The 22354-nt window shown below is 41.2% G+C and overlaps 1 protein-coding gene across 1 annotated transcript; it reads left to right on the top strand.

The window, feature by feature from the left end:
- Window positions 1–590: 590 nt before the first annotated feature.
- On the top strand, window positions 591–20605 carry LOC114352270 (uncharacterized). Its single transcript, XM_028303802.1, has 9 exons — window positions 591–720; window positions 4414–4585; window positions 6729–6889; window positions 7886–7993; window positions 8684–8776; window positions 9276–9400; window positions 12787–12885; window positions 19402–19496; window positions 20215–20605. The coding sequence occupies exons 2-9, from the start codon at window positions 4428–4430 to the stop codon at window positions 20315–20317; spliced, it is 942 nt and encodes a 313-aa protein (XP_028159603.1). The 5' UTR covers window positions 591–720; window positions 4414–4427; the 3' UTR covers window positions 20318–20605.
- The last annotated feature ends 1749 nt before the right edge of the window (window positions 20606–22354 follow it).

The following is a 22354-nucleotide window of genomic DNA, read 5'->3' as shown; positions in this document are numbered from 1 at the left end:
AGGGGTGAGTAGAGAGAGAGAGAGAGAGAGAAAGAAAGGGATAGAGAGAGAGAGAGAGAGAGGAAGGGATAGAGAGAGAGAGAGCAGTAACTTTGGCCGTAGCACCAGCTCTGATGGCGAAAGGCATTCACGAGCATACGAGAGTCCCGCACTGCCGCGCCGTGCCGATACATTTGCCGGTTTTGACGGGAACAAGCCTAGGGGTGAGTAGATAGAGAGAGAGAGAGAGAGAAAGGGATAGAGAGAGAGAGAGCAGTAACCTTGGCCGTAGCACCAGCTCCGCTGGAGAAAGGCATTCGCGAGCATACGTGAGTCCCGCACTGCCGCGCCGTGCCGATACATTTGCTGGTTTTGATGGGAACAAGCCTAGGGGTGAGTAGAGAGAGAGAGAGAGAGAGAGAGGAGAGAGAGAAAGAAAGGGATAGAGAGAGAGAGAGCAGTAACCTTGGCCGTAGCACCAGCTCTGCTGGCGAAAGGCATTCGCGAGCATACGAGAGTCTGGCACTGCCGCGCCGTGCCGAATAGTGCCGATACATTTGCCGGTTTTGACGGGAACAAGCCTAGGGGTGAGTAGAGAGAGAGAGGAGAGAGAGAGAGAGAGCAGTAACCTCGGCTGCAGCACCAGTTCCGCTGGCGAAAGGCATTCGCGAGCATACGAGAGTCCGGCACTGCCGCGCCGTGCCGATACATTTGCCGGTTTTGATGGCAACAAGCCTCGGGGTAAGTGCCGAAACCGTAACCTTAGCCTAGGGGCGAGCTTGCCCATACTACCGCCCGTATTCACAAACAATGCTTGCTTAAGTGAAGCAGCAAATCAAACGTACGTTTACACTTCTATGGCTACTATCTGCAGGTGAAAGGTGCGAACTGTGGACATAGTGTATACTTTTATTTTCTCTACAAGTATTTGTGTATTATTATTATTTACTTGCTTTCCGCCCGCGGCTTCACCCGCGTGGAATTTTTCGGTTTTTTTATACTTAGTCGGGTCATAAGTTCTGTCACATGTTTATAGTGAAATAATTGATACTAAATTTGTTTTTACGGTAATCATTTATATACCAATAGAAAGGTATTAAAACAAAGATTTTATGCTTATAAAAATTATTTCAAATTTTCCTCGCAATTATGAATACAAGGGTTCAAACTGCCCGGTCAGTGGTCTCTAGAAACACGAGCGAGTTTCGTATCAATATCGGCGGCTGGTTTAATACAGGATGCCTTGAGAGACTCCAAATCAATATGAGGTATAGAGCAGACCTTCCTCTCCAAATGTTGCCATATTTTGTAATCCAACGGATTAGAGTCTGGACTGGATGAGGGCCAGACTTCGTGCCGGCTGAGGTCAATTTTACGCCCTGCGAGCGGGTTTTGCGCGCTTTTCGCTCTATGAGCTGGCTCAGAATCCTGCTGGAACTCCCAGTGTCTGTTATTGGGCATGATATGTGAAAAAGGTTCTATAAGCTTTGTGAGAACTGAATTTTGATACAGAATGGCATTCGTTTTTATGCCTTTCATGCAAAAAATACCTCAAAAAAGCCCAAATTTGAGACATGTTACCAAACCTTGAGTGACGATAAAAGCTGGCCTAGATGGACAGCCTAAATTAAGCTGGTGCTTCTTCATTGATGTACGCATCCAACTTATCATTTTGTTTTTTTGTAACTCTCCTCCATGGTATATAAAAACATTCGAAAAATGTTATTCAATGTACTTTTTTCCCGCGTACCGCTTAAGCAAAACGTGGGATTTTTTCAATCTCAGGTCTTTTAAACGCGCATCCAAGTAATTTTTGATTTTTATTCAAAAAGTTTGAAGCCTTTAGTCTTCATAAATACCAATTTCACCCTGGTTCTGCTTAAGCCTACCTCCAGGGCAGGCAGTCTGCTAACGCATGGGATTTTTTTGAGTTCGCGCCTTCGCAGCTTTGAACGCTGCTGGAGTCCTAACTGTGCAAGAACAATTACTTTTGTTTTGTGTCTTCTACACTTAAAACTTCATTATATCGTATGATGAAACGATAAACGTAAAATTAATATTTAATTAATTTTTTTCAGCACATCGAAAATCTGCTTTCGCGCGTAACCGCACCAATGCTGCGTGACAACTACTGTTCGGTCTTCTTTATGCGTCCACTACATATTTAAAAACAAATAAAATTCAAAACAGTGCACATTTTTAATTTCATTAAATATTCTAAATTCTAATTCAATAAATATTTTTGAGACCTTCATTCAAAATTCAAAAGTTATGATCATGTGACAGAACTTACGACCAGACTAGGTATAACCTATGACACTCAGCAATTTTGTGGCTTTCTATTGGTGAAATAACTTTTAAAATCGGTTCAGTAGATCCCGTGATTGCCCCTTGCAATTTAATAAATATACAAACACACAAACTTTACCTCTTTATAATATTAGTATAGATTATTTAATTACTTATATATCTATTTACTTATATGTCTATTTAATTCTACTTCTCACATATAACACTAACTCGTAACATTATTTAAGTAACATTTAACGTCATTTCAACGAATCTGTTTTCATTATTGTATTTAGACAGAGCGGTCTGATCCTAACACACGTTGATAAAACTTAAAAGGATTAAATAAATAAATAAATAAATCTTTGGACAATTTCACACAGCGCCAGTTAGCCCCAAAGTAAGCAACTTAATGCTTGTGTTATGGGTGCTAGCTTAACGGATATACTACTTATATACTTTTTTTTTTTAAATACATAAATATTATACATAGTCACACCCAGACCCGTCACAGAAATTAAAATTCATCATTTTAATTTCTGCCCGGCCGGGAATCGAACCGTCCCGGCATAGTAGTCCGTTCTGAACCACTACACCAAACGGCCGACAAATGGCAATGCCAGATTTTGTATGGAAAGTGGCGTCTTTTTTTTTTCGCGCGGCCATCGACCAAACTTTGTTTTTTGATTACAAAATAGTGTAATAAACCAAACTTACTATGGCATGTATACCTCTAAACTCAGTCTGAACTGAGTTACGAGCATTAGAAGTTTGATGATTTTCATACTAGATTTGCTTTTTGTGCGCAAGTTTTGTAAGGAATTGCAACAAAATATTGCGCTATTTTTTTATTGCGCTGATTCTGCTCCATACTGATGTCTGGAGCCTTTAATGGATGGTATTGTTTGTTTACACATACAATCTCACTATTTTGTTGCAATTTCTTACAAAACTTTGCGCGCAAAAAGCAAATCTAGTATGAAAATCATCAAACTTCTAATGCTCGTAACTCAGTTCAGACTGAGTTTAGAGGTATACATGCCATAGTAAGTTTGGTTTATTACACTATTTTGTAATCAAAAAACTAAGTTTGGTCGATGGCCGCGCGAAAAAAAAAAGACGCCAATTTCCGGCATTGTCTTTTAGATCCAAAACTTTGTTATGTGACTTGTTTGTATGAATAAAATATTTTGTATTTTTGTTGTATTTGTACAGCGTTGAATAGAGCTCTGTGATTGGTTCGTGTGTCACCCTGTACGTCCACGCGCACTGTGAGACCTCATAGTAATGTTTGTGAATACGGGCGTATGTCTTCCGGCTCGTGGTACTCGAGAACTTTTCTGCCCTACCGGCCATCAGCGTGCTATGTGCCCCGCCCACTACTACTTGATTTTAGCGATTCTGCGGGCTATGTCAGTTACTTTAGTTCTCCTGTGGATCTCCTCATTTAGGACGTTCCATCGCCCTTTGGGTGACCTTGAGCCTTCTTATGAGGTCGCGGGAGGTGCCTGGATGCGGGCGGCGCAGAAGCGGTCTTTGTGGAAATCCTTAGGGGAGGCCGTTGTCCAGCAGTGGACGTCATTCGGCTGAAACGAACTCCTTAGCCCTAGACGCAGCAAGCAGCAATCGGTGGCAGTAATATTAGTTACTAGTTTATAGATCGTTTGATCCACGAAGACCCGCCCCACAAATTTTTGATCGGAACAATCCGAGCGTCATTATTGTAGTGTGCATGTGCACTCATAAATAATTTAGCGTGTACCGATAACACTCAAACATTAGCGGAAGAATGGTGGGGCGCGTCTTCGTGGATGAAACGAGGAATACGATAGTCGAGCGCATATGCCTTCGCGAGTTTCATCGGTAACAAGCCTCGGAGTCGAGTCGAGTGGAGTCAATTTCGTGGCTTAGTCATCAAAATGACAACTTCTCAAAATGACAACCGGGACGCAAAATGTCCACAAATAATCGAAATATCCGAAATAGACAATATTATTATTTCTCACGCTTATCAAAACTTAGTATTTTTCTAAAGCCAATAATTAATTTGGCAGATAATGCCACCTGGCATTAAGTCCGCCACTGTACATATGTATGTGCAAAAGTGTAAATAAATAAAAAAAAATAAAATAAAATTCTTCACAGGGGTATCGCTTCGAATGTCAACAGACACACCAGGGGAGGGCGAGCCAGAAGGGCCGGACAGTGGCTCGCCGCGCCTGTTGGAACAAGTGGGGGGAGACGCGGCCCTCAAGCTACAGCATGCCATATACACGCTCACCTGTATCGTGTGGCAGCAGCTCACCACTATACACAGGTGAGAGGAGATAGGGCTAAAGCCTGGTCCGTGAGCACGTAGAATCCCGTCCAATGACCCCAAGCAATATAATTACGCGCGAGCGATAAGCATGGGTAGCTTGGGGTCATTGGACGGGATTCTACGTGCTCACGGACCAGGCTTTAGAGGGGCGTGATAGTGGCTCGCCGAGGAGACAGGGCTAAAGAAGTGGACAGTGGCTCGCCGCGCTTCTTAGAGCAAGTCGGGGGAGACGCGGCCCTGAAGCTGCAGCACGCGATATATACGCTCACCTGCATCGTGTGGCAGCAACTGACTACCATACACAGGTGAGGGGAGATAGGGCTAGAGAGGCGTGGCAGTGGCTCGCCGAGGAGAGCAAGTGGGGGGAGACGCGGCCCTGAAGCTACAGCACGCGATATACACACTCACCTGTATCGTGTGGCAGCAACTCACCACAATACACAGGTGAGGGGAGATAGGGCTAGAGGGGCGTGATAGTGGCTCGCCGAGGAGACAGGGCTAAAGAGGCGGACAGTGGCTCGCCGCGGCTGTTGGAACAAGTGGGAGGAGACGCGGCCCTGAAGCTACAGCACGCAATATACACGCTCACCTGCATCGTGTGGCAGCAACTGACCACCATACACAGGTAAGAAAGAAGAAAGAAAGAAAATAATGTTATTTGGCAACAAACGACATTCTTATAAAAAAAAAAACGAGACGATAAAAGTTGCTAAAAAGGTCACCCACTCAGTACTATATTGACAGTGTAACTGCCAAGACACTGATTTTCAGTGAATGAGATGGGGGTCAGGGGATATAGGGAGAAAAAGGGGCGTGGCAGTAGGTTGCCACGCCTTCTCGGGTAAATTGAAGGAGACACGGCACTTAAGCTTACTGTTATCTGAATCATGTTTAAGTAACTGACCGCCATACGCAAGTGAGCCTATAAGTAGTAGGGCTACGTTGTAATTAGAGGAGATTGAGTCAGAGGAAATAGGGTGTAAAAGGGGCGTGGTAGTGACTCACTTCTTAGAGCAAGTGGGAGGAGACGGCCCTGAAGCTGCAGCACGCGATATATACGCTCACCTGCATCGTGTAGCAGCAGCTCACAACCATACACAGGTGAGGGGAGATAGGGCTAAAGGGGCGTGGCAGTGGCTCGTTTCTAAGAGCAAGTGGGGGGAGACGCGGCCCTGAAGCTACAGCACGCGATATACGTGTAAAAGCGCTTTTTTAAAGCCTATTTGCAAAAATAAATGAATTTTATGAATTTTATACACGCTCACCTGCATCGTGTGGCAGCAGCTCACCACCATACACAGGTGAGGGGAGATAGGGGTGTGATAGTGACTCGGCTCTTAGAGCAAGTGGAGGGAGACGCGGCCCTTAAGCTACAGCACGCTATCCTACCTAGGTTTAAAGAAGCGTGGCAGTGACTCGCCACTCCTCCTAGGTCAAAGAGTAGACGTAGTGACGTAGTTTTTAAGATAATTTATTTATTTGCTTAAAACATGGTATACATAATATTAATTAAATATCGGTGTTACATGTTGAAATGTGCTCATGTTCTGCTTCATCAAAGAATGCATGCAAATATTTTATATACAGTAGTTGGAATCTAATTAATTAATACAACAAGTTCATAATAATGTCTCAGTTACAATAATGTCAGAAAAGGTCACTTTATCTGAGTAATGTTGTAATAATTGACCACTAAACACACGTCATTTGGCTGAAACAAACACACACTGTGGGTTAGGAAAGCTAGTTTGTGTCCGATATTGGCTGTGAAATACAAAATTCCGCACAGTGCTAATACTTTTGAAGACATTAATCACCATCCAAGTGGCATCCCTTTATCTTTCAGTTTTCAATGTTTTCAGTCAGCCAATCGAATTGAAATTTAGGAACACAGTGGTGACTGAGTTTGTTGCGGCGCTTCTTCTCAGCACTTGCCAAATGTTGGTCTCGAAACGCTGGTAGGGTAAAAAGATTATGAGACATGTAGAGGCTCCTTAAGAGCAAAATGACGATTTGTAAGAACTATTTATTAGTCTAAACAAATAAAGAAATTTTGACTTTGACTTTGAACCTAGGCTAGGCTAAGTCCGTTGCGTCACTGTCAAAAGCCTATCACATGACTATATGCTTTATTTTCCAGCCTAGAAGCACAAGTCTGCGCGTGGCGTTCAAGCGGCGGCAACGCAGCGCGCTCGCACGACGCGCAACTAGAAGAGCTGAGGCACGCGCAAGCCAAGCTGACAGCCGACCGCGCCTCGTGGGAGGCCTCACGGGCAGCCGACACCAGGGCCATCGCCGCCGGTGAGTCTCACAGGCCCGAGGCAGCAAGGTTCTGGTCTCACAGGCCCGAGGCAGCAAGGTTCTGGTCTCACAGGCCTGAGGCAGCAAGGTTCTGGTCTCAGAGGCTCCGGGGCAGGTAGGTTCTGGTCTCACAGGCCCGAGGCAGCAAGGTTCTGGTCTCACAGGCCCAAGGCAGGAAGGTTCTNAGGCCAAGCTGACAGCCGACCGCGCCTCGTGGGAGGCCTCGCGGGCCGCCGACACCAGGGCCATCGCCGCCGGTGAGTCTCACAGGCCCGAGGCAGCAAGGTTCTGGTCTCACAGGCCCGAGGCCGCAAGGTTCTGGTCTCACAGGCCCGAGGCACGCGGCGCTCCCACGACGCGCAACTAGAAGAACTGAGGCACGCGCAGGCCAAGCTGACAGCCGACCGCGCCTCGTGGGAGGCCTCGCGGGCCACCGACACCAGGGCCATCGCCGCCGGTGAGTCTCACAGGCCCGAGGCAGCAAGGTTCTGGTCTCACAGGCAGGAAGGTTCTGAAATGGAGGCCACGCAGCGTAGGTAGGACGTCAATCTACCTACAAGGTGGACGATTGACCTTATAATGGATGCAGGCCGTTACCAACCGGCCAATATGGAAATTATTAGGAGTGGCTTATGTTCAGCAGTGGATGTGCTGTGACTGAAATGATGCTATTGGATGTTTTTGATAAGAAATCAATTACTGATCATCTCAGCCTTAAGACGTCCACTGCTGAACATAGGCCTCCCCCAATGCATTCCATGTTGCCCGGTTGGTAGCAGCCTGCGTCCAGCGCCTTCCTGCTACCTTTATGATGTCGTCGGTCCGTCACGTAACGTTCGTCCGCCGGTAGAAATCCATTATTGTGGTTCTGTAAAGCGCATAAACACTTTTTGTGAGAAACCGAAACTTACGCGGGTACAACCTCTGAACAGAAACGTGGTGTAACTGTAAACCTTTATCTACTATAACAATAGATTAATAACTAATTACTTACAGAGAAACGTCAACTCCAAGAGGCGAGGGAGGAATTGGCCGAGCAACAGAAAGATGTGGAGCAGCAGAGAGAAAGACTGTACAGGCGGCTGGAGCGGTTACAACAGCACGGTATGACTTCGGCTAGGTTGCACCGTCTTAATTTAACTTTAACAAACGTCAAAATTCAGTCAAACTTCATACAAAAAGCACCGGTACCTCTAGCACGAAAAACGTTCGACTTCGAATCGTATGCGGTCGTTTGCGTATTCGAATCGCCATCAAACGATTTAGTACGAAAACTAAAACAGCGCCTTTGTGAACGTGGCATAAAGTGAACTTAGTATGAGAAATGGTTGCACGAAACTTATTTTGACAATCAAAATTGTCACGTCATCGTTTAATTCGAAGGTTGAGTATCGAATTTTGTCGAATACGCAAACGATTCGAAGACGAAAGTTGTTCATGCTAGAGGTACGGTTATCGTTATAGTTACGGTCAAAATTAGGTGGTGCAACTCAGCCTTACTCTATTAGTGTAGCAAGTATTCAATATACTATAGACTTCAATGCATTAAAGTAAGAAGTCTTTAAAAGAGAGGAGGCTTTTAATTACTTATTCTTCACAGTACTGGCCAATATGTTGTCCCGAAGTGATGGTAGGCCAAGCTATATTTAGGACATGCATAAGTGCTTTGTAAAGTGCCTTTGAATTAATAAATAATTCGAATTGAAATTTATGACAAACTAAAAATAATATTTATCTAATTGAGCTGGTGCTTATCATATTTCATATTATAACAATTTGTTTTTTTTTTGTCAGGCGGTTCGCAAGAGGAAATAGCTAGTGTTGGCACGTTATCGCCAGACTCCAGTGTCAGTGACACCACGCGGCGGAAAGAGCCGAAATGGCGAAGTAAGTGGTTTTTGAGAGATGTCATAATAGGGGTTATCGTTGACCGAGTGTGTTAAGTGTCACTCGGGCCTTGGACACGTTACTTGTTCTGGGGCATGTAGAAACATATTTTTGTCGATTCTTTTATCTTAATTAGTTAATTGGCGGAGAATGCCACACGGCATTAAGTTTGCCTTTTGTACCGTTACGAAGCCACGACAGCCGAACGGTGAAGGGGTCGGACTGGTCGACTCGTGGTCCGGGGAACGCGGGTTCGGTCCCCGCCGCAGCTTGACTATTGTGGTGAGCTCACTCGTGACACAAGCAAATTTAGCTTAGTACGAGGGGCAAACGAGTAATTATTATTTGTGAAATAACAAATTAATAATAATTTAAAATAATTGAAATAAATGGAATGGACTACAAGTGTTATTTCTATATACCAAAATATTTAGCATTACACTTTCTAATGTTTTACGTGAATATAAGTTGTAATTAAGTAAATAACGTGTATTGACAGACAACCGCGGCTCCACCGGCTCCGAATGTTCGGCGAGCGCGTGCTCGGTGCGCGCCTCGTTACCACCGCCGCAGTTGCTTTCCGCGCACAACGAGACGCGCGCCACTGTGCGTGCGCCCGCCATTGTAAGTACAAATGTTTTACCTAAAGTCTGGTCTGGAATTTTGTCCAATGACCCCAAGCTACCCATCCTTATCGCCCGCGCGTAATTATATTGCTGTCGCGACTGTGCGACGCGCGCCCGCAGTGAGTGTGCGAGCGCGACAGCAACATAAATACGCGCGAGCGATAAGGATGGGTAGCTTGGGGTCATTGGACAAAATTCTACGTGCTCCAGGACCAGACTATAGAAATTCCCGAACACTAAAAGAAAAAAAAAAAGAAACATTTATTAGAATAGACATCACACAAAGATAGACATACGTATAGACGTAACAGTGGCACTTAGGTATAATATTAGGACAGAAAAATCAAGAGTGAACCGGACCTCTAGCACGAAAAACTTTCGACTTCGAACCGTTTGCATATTCGAATCGCCATCAAAAGACTTAGAACGAGAACTAACAGCGCCCTTGTGAACGTGTCGTAAAGTGAACTTAGTATGAGAAATAGTTGCACGAAACTTATTTTGACAATCAAAATTGTCACGTTATCGTTTAATTCGAAGTTTGAGTATCGAATTTTGTCGCATACGCAAATTGTTCATGCTCGAGGTACTGAGCAGTGCTACCTTCTTTTAACAGCAATGCCCACTCCCACTCAGCACGTGACCCACGGCGACAAAGGCCACGACGCTGGTTTTCAGTGTTTCCCTTGCCGAGTGACGGTCACGGACTATTCATGTAGGAATTGAAACCCAGGTTGTATTTCTTCAGCTGTATTTGTATTTACTCCAGGATAAACCACAAAAAATAGGAACGTCTTAGAACCGTCTTAATACTTTTCGTCTTCTGTTTAAATCCCGTCGTTCTTACTTCCTCACTCATTCATTCCGTCTCACTCACTCCCTTGCGTTCCGTTTCACACTCCCACACTCGGCCATCCTGCGTACAGTCCGCCCTCGGACTGTTTCATTTCAAAATTTTACATTAAAGCGTCTTATAACTAATCTTGTTTAATACAATTCTTATAATCATCTTTCTCGTATGTTCTAGCTTTCTTTCTTTTCTTGTTATAAACTCTAACACTTCCATCTTGAATTGTCTCCACACATTCTCTTGCCTTTTCTCTTAACTCTGGTCTTGTCTCGTTCATTCTTTCTACGTTTTCCTCTTCTATCATCTTAACAAGTTCATCATCTCCTTTATTAATCCGGTTAAACAGTCCTTCTTTCCCTCCCTCGTGATTCTCTCTTATAATTTCGTTCTGCGTCTTCTCCGGTACTACAAATAATAATTCATCTTCATCTCTTTCTTGGTACAACATGTCATTCTGGTAGGATTCTTTCAGCATCTGAATATGTTCGTCTTCATCTTGTGCTTTCTTCAGTCGTGCAGTCGTCTCGGTAAGTACTAAACAGCTTAGGACGTCGGCTTGTTTCATACGTGATACAGGTCGGTGTTCAATCTGACAGTCGTTACTTTTCTTTATTTCATCTGTAGGCTTGCAGTCTTCTAATATTTTCTCAATTTCAGTCATGTGTCTAGAGTCGTCTATGTCGTGTACTACAACTTGATCATCTTTTTCCAACGGGACAACTTCGGTCCGTCCGAGTCCACTCAACGTCAAACATCTTCCGTCGTCGTATTTTGGGGAGCCGATAGTTTTGTACACGTCTTCCGTCATGAGATTCACCTCGCTGCCCGTATCAATAAGACTCGCCGTAGTTATCGCGTTGTTGTCAACAAATTGAACTTCTTTTAGCGGCCTCGATGTTTTCACACTTTTGTTGTTTACGTCCGATACCATCAAGTTGGCAGAAGTGTCATCTGTCAGTTCTGCGTTTCGTTCTACGTTCGGTTTCGATCTCCAGTCAGTTGTTGATTGCGTCGTGTTGGCAACACTGTATCGTTCGGGTGTTTTCGTGAACATCGCTCGTTTCGGACTGGCATGACGTTGCTGACGATTGTCTGACTGCCATTTTGAATTTTCACTGGTCACTTGTTGATGATTTGCAGGTTTTGAACATTCACTAGATCTGTGTCCAAACTCATTACACCGGAAACATTTAACCCCTCTTTCCTTGTGAAAACATTGAGCCGAAATATGGTTGCTTCCTCCACAGTTAAAACATCTTGGTCTTGTCGTCTTATTGTAATTTACCGGTGCCGTCGTGCTGCTACTGGAGGGTCTACGTCGTTCATCCACCATTTTCGCCTTTACTGTCTCGTATACTTTCAGTTTCTCTTTCAGCTCACCGTATGTAGTTGCACCGTACAGCATGATTTTATTGGTTTCTACGTCAACAATGCCGTCTATGATATATTTTATTGCGACGTAGTCGGGCATTTTCCCGCGCCTTCCCAACTCCTTCATGACAAGTAGGTAATCAGTACAGCTCTCACTATTGGCCTTCTTTCTCGCACTCATCATTTCGTGGACTGTCTTTACGTCTAACGAATCCGGGAACTCTTTGAGTAAACCAGTTTTGAACTCGTCCCACGACCTGAATGGCTTCTCCGACCGCAACCAGAGTGCCGCTGTTCCAATGAGTGATCTGCGTCCCACAATGAGTTGGTGTAATGGTGACCAACCAAAGATCTCAGCGTTCTCCTCCACCTCTTGGACCCATCTTGATGCGGTGACAGTTTGGTCTCGACCACTAAATTTTGGGATCAGCTCCTCGGCATAGGCAAAAGTAGTAGGTATGCGCTGCTCCAGGGTCTTGCTCGGGCCAGCATCTTCCGCATCTTCGAAATCATGCTTGCTATGTCGTCGTCTCATGATTGATGAAAATACGTCTCACGTCTCAATCCGTCGTAATCGTCGTGAATCGTCGTGTTTCCTTTTCTTGGGCTATCCCGGACGAGCCCCCAAGCTGTAGGAATTGAAACCCAGGTTGTATTTCTTCAGCTGTATTTGTATTTACTCCAGGATAAACCACAAAAAATAGGAACGTCTTAGAACCGTCTTAATACTTTTCGTCTTCTGTTTAAATCCCGTCGTTCTTACTTCCTCACTCATTCATTCCGTCTCACTCACTCCCTTGCGTTCCGTTTCACACTCCCACATTCATATATTAAATAACTAGACATCCTAGGACAACTCAACTGTCATTGGTTGAAAGAAAGAAAGAAAAAACATTTATTTGGTACCAAAAAATTAAACAATAAGTACAATCAACTTAAAAAGCAAAATACATTGTACCAAATTGGTCTCTGCTCAGTATGAGGTCATAACGTACTGAAGAGCACGTTACGTCAGAGGCAAAACTGTAGATTAAGTTAGAGGCAAAACTGTAGATCTAGTCTGTTAATAAGAAGTTGCAGTGGTGAGAAAGATAGGTGACATTAGTCTTACTGACATAGTTATTACTCCATTGTCATTGATTAATTTAATCTATTAATTACAGCAAATGGTAAAACAACAACTGCCGCTGAAACTAGCAAGTGGGAAGAGTCAACAGCAACCACCACCGGGTTACCACCGCTTACACGAGTCGCCTAGCGAGGTCAGTACACGATGTTTTAGTTAAATCATCTTCTTCATCATCATCATCATCATTATTACTGACGGGATTGCTACCATGTACCTTAATTTTGAGTTCCCGATATTTCGGCACTGTTGCATTTATGTTAGTGACCATGAAAGTTTAAAACAATATATGTATTCATCATCATCATCATCACCATATTGTCATCATCGTCGTTATCAATATGATGACCGGGTCATTTAGAGGAGCACGACCCTCTCTAATTTACTAGAGGCAAACGGAGAATGTGGCCTATACGAGTATTCTCTCATGTCATCCTTAATTTAAGAGCCATTTTACATTTTCGTGCGAATTTCTAAGATTTTGGAAGCATGAATTACTATCTTTAGCAACACCCAGAGATTATTTAATAACTGCGAAAGATAGGTCAATCCTTGTTGTTGACCATTAATGAAACGGATTTACTAAAACTCTTTTGCTTAATTCACAGTGCCCCATCTCCCACAACCATTTTACGAAAAAATTGCCGCAGACTCATTTTCAAAGTCCTGTATCTATTATTTATGCTCATATAATAAGCTTAAAAATATATAGTAATCATCGGACATATATTCTTGTAGTCCATTAATGAAACAGATTCTTGAATTTCATTACCATTATTGAGTAAAATCTAAAAATAATTTGGCAAATTTGAAGATTAACGTCACATTTTGATCGTGGTTTTTGGTTTAAAAACACAGCATAAACTGCAATAAAAGTATCCCAAAATAAAGAATATTCCTTGTAGAATTAATTTCTACAGTTATTGTTTAAATATTAGTAACCACTTTGTCAAAATATTGATGTGAATATCAGTATAAATTACAATGCGCAAGCCGACATCGATTAGTATGGCGCGAGCGCCCGTCAAGGCAGGACCTGTGTCATTTTTCCCGCCGTAACGTTTACGTGCGTTCGTGTCGTAATGCGGTGATTTGTACGGCGACCAAATACATTTGATACTATGCCGAGAGGCTGTTTCGAGTCGGCCGGCCGAGCAGAAATTGAAATGATGAATTTTAATTTCTTTGACGGATCTGGGTGTAACTATATAATATGTAGGTACCATGTATTTAATTTAATAAATAAATTATAAAAAAGTATATCCATTATGATAGCACCCTTAACACAAGCATATTGGTTGCCTACTTTTGGACTAGATGGCGCTGTGAAATTGTCCAAATATTTGTTTATTTATTTATCCGCTTTGAGTTTTGTTTCGTGAAGAAGAAAAAGAAGCGTTTTGTTTTGTTGTTAAATCTATACTAATAAAAGAGGAAAGATTTAATTGTTTGTTTGTTTGTTTGGAGGCAATAGGCTCCGAAAAAAATTTATTTCACGATTTAGAATCCTAATTTTTTTCTATGTAGGCTATAAAATATTTTCAAAAACTTTAGTCCAAAATCTTTGATAAAATTCGACGTTTAAAAAAAAAAGTATTAACATGTTAACTAATAAATAAATTAGATAACATGTTAATACTTTTTTTTCAGTACGATTTTAGTACTTGTTTTTCAGAAATTCTACGATTTAACTAAACTTCTAAAGTGTTTATATTTTATGCATAATTTATTAACTTCTAAAATATACGGTACTTGATACAAATAAGGCCTACCTAACTTTAAACGCTTATATTTCAATAAATATTAACACCAGTCAACAAAAACAAGGTTAATTAACTTCTTCCATCCTTTAATTTTAGCAATATTACAAAAAATAACACAATTTTTAACTAAATCTATTCAAAATAAGCAAATTACGAAACCACTGATTTTGGCTTTAATAAATCACCTACACGGAATAAGGCCTATATGATTCAAATGCCTGTAGACCTTAAAATTGAGGCTGTATTTAACAAAATGCGGTCTTATAACATTAAACACGTCGATTTGTTTGCGTTATCAAAATTTTACATACCAAGTAAACATAAATATATTGTATATCTCTAGATAAACTTAAATTCCACTTATTAAGAATAATACATAAATTATAGATAAAATTATATATTCCTAGTAACAAAGTAATGATTCTTTACTTAAATTATCAAAAATAATATCAAAAACAAACAATACAATTTTTTTGGTATAGGGGTTATTAAAACACCGTGTTCGAATAAGGCCTACACATAAAACCTTTTAAATAAATCAGTTTAGGAACATCATTTAGTCTTGAATTTTTGTAAACAAAATGAGATCTCAATTTTTGTTAGAACCAGGGCATAAAAAGGCTTCTGAATCATCTTTACGAACTCTTACACAATCTTTGTGATACCACCAAAAGCAGTTCTTTATGGTCGCATATCTGCTACATTGTCTTCGAGACAGGCATGATAATACCAGCTTTTATTCTCCTTTCCTTAAGAATTATACATACAGCTTCTTTTGTTCTTATTTTTTATTGGATTTGTATTTTTTTTTTCTTTTTTTTACAGGTTTTGTAATCTTTTTCGACTCTGTTTTCTTTTTTTTTCTGTGCTGTTAGTAACATTCTTATTAAATAAATATTTCGTTACTCTTTGACTCATTTAGTTTAATGAATTTGTCCGTAATCAGATGTTGACATAAGCATCTAATATGGCCTACCATGCTGAAATAAGGCCTAGGCCTTATTAGATATTTCGCTCTTGTTGTCTTTAAAAATTTACAAATAATGCATCTATAGCCAGTAGTACAAATTAAGGTAATTATTAGCGAGTAAGAAATATTTAGAAACGATTAGTAAGAAAAGCTTAATCTAAAACAGCGTCATTTTACCGAAAATTTAAGATGAAATCGCCAGATTTTTATAACAGAGCACGAAATCACCCACCACCTTAGAAGAACGCGTGCCAATTGGTGCTGGGATCGTGGATCGGGACGCTCATGCACTCTACCGGGTTGTAGGGCATATGAGTACGTGTCCTTGAAGTATTATCCCGGTTGGATTTATTTATCTGTGTTTTCTGATGTATAGGCCTTATTAGAACGTAGGCCTTATTTGTATCAAGTACCTTATATCCTATTGATAGATGACGTGCTTCGTATTTTATTAAAATTATTACCTGACTAGGTTAAAAAGGTGTGGAATGTTATTTTGGAGATAACTTGGTTCAATAGAAATATAGAGAGATGCTAAGTAATGCGCTGAATTCGAAACTCAGTGTCGTATTAGAAATTCACACACACAAAGAAATCAAATTATGTGCTCATTATCCATTGCGGTATCAGTATTCAACGTTCGAATAATCTTTAGTACTATGCAAGCAATATAAACTGTTTACATAATGACGTCGCTACTGTCATCATTGCTTTCACAAGCAATATGTTCCAATTTGTCCCTTGTCACATTTCCCTTTAGTTTCTGTGATCTGTGCTTGTTTCTAAGTTGATATCAATGAAATATTCCTTAGTACTTTTGATTTAAATTATTTTTTTTTAGGTACTATTGGAACAAATTTTGATGCTTTAGAACCATTGGGAAAGGTCATTATATGGGGTCTCTTGATAAAAAAAAGTAGTGTTAGGCACCACTGGGTGTCCAGCTCCAGCATAATAAAAAGATTAGTGGGTTAGATCAGATGGATAGTCTATGGAACTTTACCAAACTGAGGTAAAAATAAAAAAGCGGTGGATGGGTCTTGTTCGCTTATATGGTGGACATGACAATTTCAAATGCATGCAGACTGCACTGCATAGTAAACTCATATAGTCGCTTAGATCAGCTAGCATTCCGCAAATATTATAGTAGCGCACATATTTGACCTATAAAAGATAAATAATAGTAGGTAATCTTGCTCTAGTTGATGGAGAAGAAATATGAAATAATGGTTATAGTCAAAATAAACCAGCAAACAAGCTGATTTGACAGCTTAAAATTACTGTGTGTTTCAATAGAGTCAAAACATCTTATGGCAAGTGCCTGAAAAAACTGAGCCAGTATGGAGAAGGCTTTGCTCAACATGACTCATAAGCGCCCATTGTACTAAACTTAGTACACCCCTGAAAACCTAACTTCTGATTTTGTTTTTGGTTTTCTTTCTGTTTAGTATTATTTCTGAAGTATTTTTATAAAGAAAATAAACATTGGCTATGTGAAATTGATCGTAGTTTTCATTTGGGCGTTAATGGGTTAAGATCCAAAAGCTTTGTTGGATCACTTAGTTTACGGTTGTGGAAAAGATTTGAGAGGTGGTGACGTAACCTGACAGGCTCGGCTTGAGAATGGAAAAAAATGGGAATCAAAAGTTTGCTTTACAAAAAATATGAAATGTTGTCAATGATCAATAGATGATATTCGATAATGGTACTTACGTACCTTGAAGTTTATTGTTTCATTATTATATTTATCATGTTATATTTGTTGAGATGAATAGACGCCTCAAACAGATTAAATGGTTGACCGTTTGTTTTCTGGGGCCAACAGGACGTCGAGTACCCGAACGTATTTTAACGCCAAATTTAGTATAGTAAGTAAACCCGTTGGTGTAGTAGCCTCTTCCAAATTGGTTGTTGTGTATCGTACCACTGATTTGTTCAAACTGGTTTTCAAACAATGTGTAGGAAAAAGATAGATTTATCTTATAAGAAATCTTATATTTATGAAATATAAGAAGGTTAATGTTGCTATTTCACATGTCTTTTTACGTAGAAATTCAAATATACCGTTATTTCAAGCTGTGCAGATACTGTAAATAAATAATGTGGACAGCATAAATAAAAAAATCTTTTTGTTGCCATATCAAATCAAATAAAAATTCTTTATTTGCACATATCAAAATATAATTTAGTGTCATAATTTTTTTGATGTTCAGTGACCTGTGTCTGTGCCTATTGATAGCCTAAATAACAGATAGCAAAGAAAATAATGATGGATTAATCTATTTATTAACTTTTTAAGGGGAAACACTATTTGAACATTTGAATCAAACCGATATTCGTCTTGCAATGTGTTCGTTTAAGAACATTACACAGTAATTAATTTTAATTTTTAACTTTCGCGTTGCATAATTGAATTAATTTTAACAGGTTTTAACGCGATACGCGGACAGATAATATTGAAATATTACCTGTATTTGCCTGACGTTTCGACCGAGTTGCATCGGCATCGGCGTTAAAACCTGTTTAAATGAATTTAATTAGGTACGCAGTAATTTTTACTTTACGTTCGTTTGAAAAATGCAAACCAACTTATCCGAGGGTTAAGGCACTAACATTATTAAATTACATAACTATGATACTCTAGTATATGAGTTCATAAAATCAGTTTGAACAATGAATTTTTCAAAATTATTTGATATAGCAGTAATATTCTTCTACCCACGGCACAATTGGCTTTCGCTTCACACCGCAGCCGCTTAAGTATAAAATCTTGTAGATTTGGTATACCACTGTTCTTGTGTAACAACCATTTTATCTGTTCAGCTTTTGGTGTTTAGAGCATGATTTTTTTATTATACTGGAGGTTGATGAGGATTTTCTACAATAGGTACTTAAACTTGAGACGTCGTTTTCATGACTCCATAGGCTCATTTAGGCCTTTTAACCCTAAGGTTGAGCAAAATTGTAAATTCTAACTCGTTATTGTACGAGTATGTAGCATGAGAACATTTTACATCAGTGGGACACTTAAAGTTACGCTATATTAAAAGTGACCCATTCGAAAAATTGTGAAAAACTTCATATCTATTTATTTAATCATCTGGAATCCGCTTTAAATAAGCAAAATGAGTTAAAAAATGATGTAACTTTGTAAGCTGTAGATGCCTAAACATAAATCAACCTCATGCCAATAGCTAAAATAATGAAAAGTTTACTCTCAGCGTAGTCTAAGTTGCCTCTTAGAACACAAATATTTTTTACATGTCCCAATTAGTGATCTGCCAGATATACAGATATCCGAGAGGGAGTTCGAAATATGGTATGGGTAAAAGTAATCATTCCACACCATATTGGTTCTACCAGGCCTGTTCATCTCTGCGAGTTTACATCGAAAACAAAACACGGACGATGGCCCACCTACAGGACACTATTCGACAAGGCCTCACATACGAGCAAACATTGACTCACGCACGCGTAATTCTTGTGCATGATAGAAGAAAATAAAGAAAATGGTGTACTAAATACCGTGCAGTATTTAACTGCCTAAATAATAGTAAAAACACAGAATGTACTTTTTTAAGTTGCCTCAAGAAAGACACTGAGAGGTAAATAAGTAGTGAATATTATTCATAATAATTCATGCTAAATCATGTATTTCCTCCGCCATTTTCCGCAGTTTGGCACCTCACGTCACATCATTTTACCGAAGTCAGCCCTATAGCTTCGGCGCAGTGCCGATCACTGACGTTTGTCAACAAAATGGTCCTTGACTCTTGAGACAGACTAAATTACACCATATTGTTAATGACATTGAGCATACATTTTTTTAAATACATTCGCGAAGTAAAACTTCTGTACGTAGTACTTATTATTATTCTGTGGTTCTACCCACAAGGATATAATGCTGGTGTTGTTACAGGCTACGAACCAAGGCTTAGTGATCCACCACACACGGACGGGCAGCTCGCCCGCGCCGCTGCCCTCGCACCAACAGCTCAACAACAGGGCCACCAGGTATGCTGTTTGAATTGTTTTAACGCTATCATTGAACGGTGAAATTCTGCGTTACATATTTAACCCCTAGTCATTCGATTCATTCGATGTTTTTGGTCCATTTCGATTAGTTTGGAGTACGCATTTACCATAATCCGCTATTTTTGAAAGATATCTACTTATTTTAATGGGCTTAGGCATTCAATTGTCACAAGTCAATTATCCCTGGTGTCAGACTCTAAAAGCCTCTGATATGGTCTGATCGAATCAAACAGATCCTCAACAAAATTGTTATACAAATCCAAAGGCCCGTAAACGTTAAACGCCATTGCACGGTTACTGGGTAGTTCTCGTACATTTTTAATGTATTTTTTTTTCATCAAGCCTTAACCGCACGATTACACGCTTAGTGCCTCGCCAATAAGAACCACCCAGACACGGCGTGGCTATCGCGCATGACTGAACCAGGCCTTAAATTCTCGTCGCGCAATCCGCGGAAATACTTCGTTAGATTGTCATCTTACTCTTGTTTACAAAAAAAAAATACCTGTCTTATGAATCGTCAATAATGAGTCGACACTAAAGAACTTCAAGCTTAATATTAACCAGCATTAATCGCGGGAAGAGCCTGGATGCGGGCAGCGCAGGACCGTTCATTGTGGAAAACCTTGGGGGAGGCCTTTGTCCAGCAGTGGACGTCATTTGGCTGAAACGAATTAACCAGCATTCCACCTTCCAGAACAAACACCTACCCAAAACTGCCGGACAAGTTTCGCGTGCGGTCACCAGAAGCCTGCGCGCCGCCCGCGCCCGCTGCCGAAGAAGAAGTCATCTACTTCTGACGCGCGCCTCCGCCGGCACGCGTCCAGCGCTCCTGAGACTGCCGCCTGTCCTAACTCCGTGAGTGGACTTGGACAGTGAACTTTGTTGATGTTAGGATAAAGTCGCGATTCGGATAACAGTGGCAGTCTTAACTGTTTATCATTTTAGTCATCTACTTCTAACTCCTGAGACTGCTTCCTGTCCTAACTCCGTGAGTGGACGCTTAGACAGTGAACTTTGTCATTTTAAACTCCTAGCAGCTTATGGACTCCTGGTACTTGTGAAAGACTATCTAAACAGTGCGTTAATAAAATATTAGTATGGTACACTAGCAGTCGACTGCTCCTCATTTTAGTCATCTACTTCTGACGCGCGCTTCCGCCCAGCGCTCCTGAGACTGCTGCCTATCCTAACTCCGTGAGTGGACGCTTGGACAGTGAACTTTGTCATTTTAAACTCCTAGCAGTTTGTGGACTCCTGGTACTTGTGAAAGACAACTGGTACTTGTGAAAGACTATCTAAACAGTGCGTTAATATTAGTATGGTAAATTCGAGATTCAGATACAGCTTGACAGCTGAGCACTGACGTGAAAACTGCCCTTTAGTAATGTTATTCAACGTTATGATAGTCGGAATTCGGATAACACTAGCTCCTGAGACTGCCGCCTGTCCTAACTCCGTGAGTGGACGCTTGGACAGTGAACTTTGTCATTTTAAACTCCTAGCAGCTTGTGGACTCCTGGTACTTGTGAAAGAGAATCTAAACAGTGCGTTAATAAAATATTAGTATGGCACTGGTAGTCGACTGCTCCTCATTTTGGTCATCTACTTCTGACGCGCGCCTCCGCCCGCACGCGCCCAGCGCTCTTGAGACTGCCGCCTGTCCTAACTCCGTGAGTGGACTTGGACAGTGAACTTTGTTGATGTTAGGATAAAGTCGCAATTTGGACGACACTGGCAGTTTAAGCATCTACTTCTAACTCCTGAGACGGCCGCCTGTCCTAACTCCGTGAGTGGACGCTTGGACAGTAGACTTTGTCATTTTAAACTCCTAGCAGCTTGTGGACTCCTAGTACTTGTGAAAGACTATTTAAACAGTGCATTAATAAAATATTAGTATGGTACACTGGCAGTCGACTGCTCCTCATTTAATTCATCTACTTCTGACGCGCGCCTACGCCCGCGCGCGCCCGGCGCTCCTGAGACTGCCGCCTGTCCTAACTCCGTGAGTGGACGCTTGGACAGTGAACGTTGTCATTTTAAACTCCTAGCAGCTTGTGGACTCCTGGTACTTGTGAAAGACTATCTAAACAGTGCGTTAATAAAATATTAGTATGGCACTGGCAGTCGACTGCTCCTCATTTTAGTCATCTACTTCTGACGCGCGCCTCCGCCGGCACGCGTCCAACGCTCCTGAGACTGCCGCCTGTCCTAACTCCGTGAGTGGACTTGGACAGTGAACTTTGTTGATGTTAGGATAAAGTCGCAATTCGAATAACAGTGGCAGTCTTAACTGTTTATCATTTTAGTCATCTACTTCTAACTCGTGAGACTGCTCCCTGTCCTAACTCCGTGAGTGAACGCTTGGACAGTGAACGTTTTCATTTTAAACTCCTAGCAACTTGTGGACTCCTGGTGCTTGTGAAGACAGTGTTACTAGACAATCTAAACAGTGCGTTAATAAAATATTAGTATGGTACACTGGCAGTCGACTGCTCCTCATTTTAGTCATCTACTTCTGAAGCGCGCCCAGTGCTCCTGAGACTGCCGCCTGTCCTAACTCCGTGAGTGGACTTGGACAGTGAACTTTGTTGATGTTAGGATAAAGTCGCAATTCGGATAACACTGGCAGTCTTAACTGTCTATCATTTTAATCTCCTGGCAGCTTGTGGACTCCTGGTACTTGTGTGAACAGTGTTAGCAACACTAGCGAATCTAAACAGTGCGTTAATATTAGTATGGTATGGTAAATTCGAGATTCAGATACAGTTGGCAACTTTAAGACTGCCCTACATTATACAGGGTGGAAACGTTAAGTGATCTCACTCTATTATTTC

The sequence above is a fragment of the Ostrinia furnacalis genome, unplaced genomic scaffold (genome assembly GCF_004193835.3).
Source record: "Ostrinia furnacalis isolate ACB-3 unplaced genomic scaffold, ASM419383v2 OfSCF1300, whole genome shotgun sequence".
Taxonomy (NCBI): Eukaryota; Metazoa; Arthropoda; class Insecta; order Lepidoptera; family Crambidae; genus Ostrinia; species Ostrinia furnacalis.
This window is presented reverse-complemented; position numbering and strand designations above follow the sequence as displayed.